The sequence below is a fragment of the Arachis hypogaea genome, chromosome 4 (assembly GCF_003086295.3).
Source record: "Arachis hypogaea cultivar Tifrunner chromosome 4, arahy.Tifrunner.gnm2.J5K5, whole genome shotgun sequence".
Lineage (NCBI taxonomy): Eukaryota > Viridiplantae > Streptophyta > Magnoliopsida > Fabales > Fabaceae > Arachis > Arachis hypogaea.
The window spans coordinates 5555621-5561958 of NC_092039.1; the positions used below are offsets into that span (position 1 = coordinate 5555621).

The 6338-nt window shown below is 38.8% G+C and overlaps 2 protein-coding genes across 2 annotated transcripts; one reads left to right on the plus strand and one right to left on the minus strand.

Moving 5' to 3' along the window:
• Window positions 1-3: 3 nt before the first annotated feature.
• LOC112795968 (tropinone reductase-like 3) lies at window positions 4-2358 on the plus strand. The gene is made up of 6 exons (XM_025838194.3): window positions 4-462; window positions 788-904; window positions 1148-1282; window positions 1366-1491; window positions 1639-1740; window positions 1841-2358. Exons 1-6 carry the CDS (start codon window positions 325-327, stop codon window positions 1988-1990), a joined length of 768 nt encoding a protein of 255 aa, XP_025693979.1. The 5' UTR covers window positions 4-324; the 3' UTR covers window positions 1991-2358.
• Window positions 2321-6074, minus strand: LOC112795967 (uncharacterized membrane protein At1g16860). The gene is made up of 4 exons (XM_025838193.3): window positions 5158-6074; window positions 3868-4023; window positions 3141-3352; window positions 2321-3038 (listed from the first exon to the last, which is right to left on the minus strand). Exons 1-4 carry the CDS (start codon window positions 5884-5886, stop codon window positions 2846-2848), a joined length of 1290 nt encoding a protein of 429 aa, XP_025693978.1. The 5' UTR covers window positions 5887-6074; the 3' UTR covers window positions 2321-2845.
• Between the last annotated feature and the right edge of the window lie 264 nt (window positions 6075-6338).

Consider the following 6338-nt stretch of genomic DNA (forward strand, 5'->3'; position numbering starts at 1 on the left):
AGAGTGTATGCACAGTAGGTGATGATGATTGATGACGTGCATTTTTCTCTCGAGTCAAATAAAACAGTGAAAATGGCAGTATATTCATCTATCATGAGAACAAAAAATGGTGGAGGAAGTCGTGGATCAAATCAAATCGCCCATTTTTTTCTGAGTGTTATCCTTCTATAATGACAAGGCAGCAGTATCCACTACAGTGTTTAACTACCTTATCATGTTCATAAAAGCAAGCCTTGTCTCTCAGCTCTTTGTTGAGATCAAACTTTTGAAACCACTCACCATCTGTTTGTGTTTTTGTTGCTTTAAGAAAGTAAAACTAGGAAAATGGATGTTACAAAATTTGGCATGAAGTTTCAAGGTAAGGTAGCCATTGTTACAGCTTCCACTCAGGGAATTGGGTTTAGCATAGCTGAGAGGCTTGGCTTGGAAGGTGCATCTGTTGTCATATCTTCTCGAAAACAGGTTTAACATTTTATCTTCTCTCACTTCTTATCGATTACTTTAATTATCAAAACAGAAAGTGTACAAGAGAAGTATACACGAAATGATGCATATAACATTCCTCTGAATAAGTGGATCAATGTATAATATGGTTGAGTTTCTCTTTTGTTGTTGTAAGCAAAAATTTAAAATATATTAATAAAAGGTGTGTTGTCAAACCCGCCTAAACTTTAATGTATACATAGAAAGAATAATGAGAAAGTATTATATGACATTTATATGTTTCCCTTTTTATTATCTTTCCACCTTGCATCACGAAAAGGAATAATATTGGACACTTTTGCAGCAAAATGTTGATGCGGCTGCGGAAAAGCTAAGGGCTAAAGGAATTGAAGTGTCGGCTATGGTTTGCCATGTTTCAGATGCACAACAGAGGAAGACCATGATAAGCAAAACCATACAGGTGAGGTTGAAAAGTTTCTTCAGATAATAAACTGTGTTGTATGATCTGTTTTTGCAATCTTGGTGCTTATGAGTAACATGTTCTATTAAGGGTCCACCACCATGAATTTATATGTACTGTGTTGCTCTGGAAGCTATAGACTAAGAATTTGTTTAATCCTTTTACCTAAACTTAAGTCTTTGCAAAAATACTTGAAAGCTATGCTCTAAGAAGTGGTTAGTTAACATGCCTGGTTTGTTACAGAAGTATGGAAAGATAGATGTTGTTGTATCCAATGCTGCTGTGAATCCTTCTGTGGAACCCATCTTACAAACACAAGACTCGGTCCTTGACAAGCTCTGGGAGATAAATGTCAAATCCACTATACTTCTCCTTAAGGTAAATGAAGAAAAGGGAAGAAACAACAAAGTGTGAAAATATATATACTGAAATTGCAAATTGTATGGTTATGGTTTACACAGGATGCAGCTCCTTACTTGAAGAAGGGTTCTTGTGTTGTGCTAATTGCTTCTGTTGTTGCTTATAATCCACCTCCTACTATGGCTCTGTACGGAGTCTCCAAAACAGCAGTTCTTGGACTTACCAAGGTATGTACTTGCCATGCAATTGTTATTGCTATCAAAGTCAAATACTTTTATCGATGCGTGAACATATAAATGATTGTTTGAATGATAGTGCATCAAGATTAAATTCTATCTTCTTTATCTGCTTAAAGTTTTTATTCTTCTTTGGAGGCCTTGGCTAGTGAAATGGCTCCCAACACTCGTGTAAACTGTGTTGTTCCTGGTTTTGTGCCAACTCATTTTACTGCACTCTTTACCACAAATGATGCTACTGTAAGCGCACTTTGTCCCTTCTAGACTCCTAGTTTTGCTTTATTAAGTCTCCTATTTCCTCACCTGGAATGAGTTTTCTTTTTGTGTGGTACAACTACAGAGGGAAGATCTTGAAGGGAAGACATTACTTGGAAAGCTTGGAAGAACACAAGACATGGCTGCTGCAGTAGCTTTTTTGGCATCAGATGATGCTTCATACATAACAGGAGAGAATCTAGTGGTTGCTGGTGGAGTCCCTTCCAGGTTGTAGACCAATTTTCCATCTTTTAGTGGACTTTGGTGGACCTCACCATCTCCAACCCCAAATTGTATTGCTCCTTGGATTCCCTGCATCCATTGGCAAGAAAAGTATTCGAGTATCATCTGCTAATGGGATTTTTGTGATCAAGTACCATTGGTGAATAAGTTAATCCAATCCAATATCCTTTATGTTGCTGAGGATTAAGTACCATTCCATGTGTTCCCTAACATGTATATGTATATCATTCCTACTTTCTGTCATCTTCAGCTGCCAAATTTGAGAACAAAAGACTAAGGATGTTTGTAAATGCAAAACATAAGAACTTATTTTACGCCAAAATTTATACAAGATTATCAGTGGTAGGATTGATGCTTCAATTTTACAGCTACTAACATAGGTCATAGGCTTAATACAACATACTAACTTGAAGAATACAGGTTAACACACTTGACATGTACCAAATATTTTAGCAATAGAGCAACTACATTCATGCTAGCACTAAACTCCAAACATGAGAGCAACTACTTCGAGCCCCTTCGGGCATATCTCCTACCTATGTACATAAAATTAAGCATAATAAATAAGACAATATGCAACTTCTTCATACACTGATATATATGACTCTCATACTGCTTCTACTTGACATTTGACCCTTCCTCAAGTGATATTAATCTGATTATATTCTGATTCTTATGACGGCTTCAGAGTCGTCTTTGCATCTTCTTCCCGAGCCAAATTAATGATCTACACAGATTGCACGTGGAAAACTAGTTGTTTAACCTGTAGTGTAGGATTCCACCATCACTAACTACATTTTTGGTATTAAGACATCAGTTTCCGTGGAAGCTTATTAGACAGAGGATGCTAAACGGGAATAACATCGGAATTTTGATTATCCTCACATGTCAGGATAAGACCCTCAACGTAGGTTGGCAAGAGGCAGCGGATCCATTGACAACCTGTTGAGACAGGTTCTGTGGAAGGAACAATCATGAGCACATTATCATGTCGACGCACAACTCCCATCACACTTACGGTGCTACCTTCTTTGATGTACCTATGCAGTATAAACCCCGAGTTCGATTTTCAAAATTCCAAAAGCAATTAAAAGGAAATTTTAACATATACAGGAGCACAGTGAAAATAGTAAGTCATGTACCCTTCCTTGAGGCGCATTATACGGTCATCGCTAGAGAGTTTGCGGTCCCCAAGCCAGCCTAAGAAGTTCGGGGATAACTCTCTGTTGTCCTTTGTTACATCAACTACAGTAATTGGTTCCACAAAGGGAGCAACCTTGGCACCATAGCCTGCTTTCACTAGTGCTCTTAACCCAGACTGGAAGTCTGATATGTAAAAGTCTGCTACATATTTCTGCACACCAGATATAATAATTGTAAGAAGGAAACACCTTACCTGGTAATGAAAAAGCCAGAAACTACCAGAATGTAAGATTCAATCAATTTACTGATGTTGAAGAAATAGAACAGAGTATATAAATTTAACTGACACTAAAAACCACCATGCAGTTGAAGTCAACATAGTCATAGAACTTCATTACATACGCTAGGTTGCAATTACATGAGCATCTGGGTAGTATTTTGCTATCCCTATTCAATAGTTTCTTTTTGTTCCTTTTTTTTCTTTGGATGAAAATAGGTATCAATCTATTATTCAGAACTATGGACGTGGTGTCGGTTTATACATTCCCTATTCAACCTTAAAGTTAAATCAACATTATTTTGCCCCGTAAGCATTATCCGAATATTTCAGGTGTCAATCAACTCTGTACAACTGTGAGAGAGGTGTGACATCTCACTCTCAACAAATTATGCTAGACCTCAAATGAGTATACATAAAGCATTAATGAAGCAGTTGAACAAACTAACCTCAGAGTATCTAGAACCCCAAGTGAAGCAGCGGTGTTTAGGATTTGCTGATTTTCCACCAAGACCTTTATATTCATATAATTCAGTAGAGACATATACACATCTAGATATCCTTTGGTAGGATGACTCCAAAGGAATACTGCCACAGGTTACAACCTACAGGGAGAAATACGATATATATAAACATTTATTGGAGAAATTATTTCAACTCATTCCACCAGATATCAACATTAAAGCATCCGCATCTTTTATGTCACTTCAAATTTTCTCCAAAATTATAACATCGAATACTCGAAAAGCTAGAAGGATTCACTAAAGAAAAAGATTAAGGAAATTGAGCATGCCTAATAACATAGCTTAAGATTTCAGCCTGCCGCTTAACCAGAAAGCATTACAGTTGGAACAAAGAGAGAAAGGAATGGGACGGGAAAGCAAAAACGACAACTCAAATTTTGAAGTTAGTCAGAATATGAGCTTCCTTAAATGTCCCACAGCAAAAAATATCTAGCTAACCATAATAACTGGTTATCTTTGCAAAGAATTGTGATTAAAACACAATAATTTTGTTAACGAGACAAAAAGCTCCTCTGGAAATTTTGACTATCTCAGAAAAGTGAATATATGGTCCCCACATTATCTACCAGACCAAGCACAATACAACATAAATGAACATTATGCAACATTATCCATGCCACCATCTACGCTGAACCATGTGGTCAAAGTGATGAAAAAAAACTCAAATAAGTTATGGACTAACAAAACGATTCCTCAAAATGCAAGTTAGCTCTGTTCTTTTCAGGATAAATAAAGCATATAGTTATTTACTAGTATATCTATAAGACTAAATTAATATAGAATTATTATAAATTATAAATCAGAGACTAAAGTTTACTAGCTTAAATTCTGACATTCAAGATTCCAGCAACCCCGGGGGCAGAGAAGTTTCAGCATATAAGACAAGTTCCAAAAACGAGTCACAATCACCAATAACCAATACCATACCAAAAATCCCATACCTAACAATAAATAATTTCCCACCAAATGAGCAATCATTTGAAAAATAAAAAGAATAATAATAATACTTCAGTACTTCTAGTAATAGAGAAACAAACAATGTTAGCTAAATAAGAATAAAAATTTTTGCAATCAGAAAGAGGAACCACAAAAATGGGGGTCTAAGACTAAAACATCAATATCATCCGTGAACATTAATGATTCATTTCATTCATTAATACCCCCAAAATAAAAGAGATTAAGAAAACAAATCAAAATAGAGTTAAATGAAATTACCCCGGTAACCTTGACGTACTGTCCATCAATGGCGCCTCTAAGCTCAGCATCAGGGTACCTCTTCACAAACCCTAACAACCCTCTTCTTCCCCAAACACAGTTCCAAACAGTCAAAGCCACCACCGGAACAATAACCGCCACAAGTGCCACCAAGATCACAAATTTCTTCACCGCCACCATCAAGAACACCCCAACCAGCAACCCCATTGCAACCACCACCAGGAAAACCCACACCACCGCCCGAGAAACCCTAAACCCAACCTTCACCTCCTCCGCCAAGCTCGTCACGGCCGAACCATAAACCGTCTTCCCTCCCGCCGAAGGCGCCGCTGCCGGAGCACCCGTCTGGTCCAGCTGACCCGAACGCTTTCCAATCGGGCCGGATCCTACCGGGCCCGATGTGATGAGCCCCGTTGGAAGCGCCATCGGGCCCGAACCAGACGATTTCCGGGTCATTGGGCCCGAACCACTGTTCCTGCCAACAGTGCCCGAGTTCGGCCCGGATCTAACCGACCCACTGTTGTGCTGCGAAGATGACCGAGAGGGCTTGGCGTCGACGCCGGGAACCTCGAGCATCTTCCCGAGCTCCCCGGATTTCTTGGGGTCCCCGCCGGTGTAGGGAACGGAGCGCGACGACATTGTCGGCTGTCGCTCGGGCTTGTGTTGTTCGGGTCGACCCGAAACATACAAGCCGCTACTGAGCTGATGGGAAGGGATTCGAGTCCCCATTGCAAGGAAGTTGGAAGCTTTGGGTGTTGCTGTGTGATGATTCTTCCCAGCTTTTCACCAGTTTGTGTGGGTTTTTGTGTTCTGTGTGAGTTGGTGGTGGTGGAAGTGGAAGTGGGGAAAGAGAGAGAGAGGGGTAGTTAGTGAGAGAAGGTGGAAGGTTGCATGAAATGACAAAAATGGGTTTGTGTGATTGTGATAATGACAGGTGTATCCCTTCAAAGCTGTTGTGATGAATGAAGCTCTTAATTGCACTAGTAAATACTAATAATGCTGTTTTAAATTTAACACACAACAGATGATTTATCATTTATCTCTATCTATTCGTCACTCCTTTTTCTTCATGTCCCTCCCTCTTTCCCTTATTTTACCTTTTTACCCTTTTCAGTATTCGGTTATCCTATTTCTCTTTCATCACCTTTTTGTAATTCCCTTTTCATGTAATTTTTTAAAAA

Excerpts from the sequence above, each read along its gene's own strand:
- LOC112795968 (XM_025838194.3), top strand. The coding sequence starts at position 325 with ATGGATGTTACAAAATTTGGCATGAAGTTTCAAGGTAAGGTAGCCATT. Across the intron at positions 1,283-1,365 it reads CCACTATACTTCTCCTTAAG|GATGCAGCTCCTTACTTGAA; the intron begins GTAAATGAAGAA and ends TGGTTTACACAG. Across the intron at positions 1,741-1,840 it reads TTACCACAAATGATGCTACT|AGGGAAGATCTTGAAGGGAA; the intron begins GTAAGCGCACTT and ends GTACAACTACAG.
- LOC112795967 (XM_025838193.3), bottom strand. The coding sequence starts at position 5,886 with ATGGGGACTCGAATCCCTTCCCATCAGCTCAGTAGCGGCTTGTATGTT. Across the intron at positions 4,024-5,157 it reads AGTACGTCAAGGTTACCGGG|GTTGTAACCTGTGGCAGTAT; the intron begins GTAATTTCATTT and ends TTCTCCCTGTAG. Across the intron at positions 3,353-3,867 it reads GGGGTTCTAGATACTCTGAG|AAATATGTAGCAGACTTTTA; the intron begins GTTAGTTTGTTC and ends TCTGGTGTGCAG.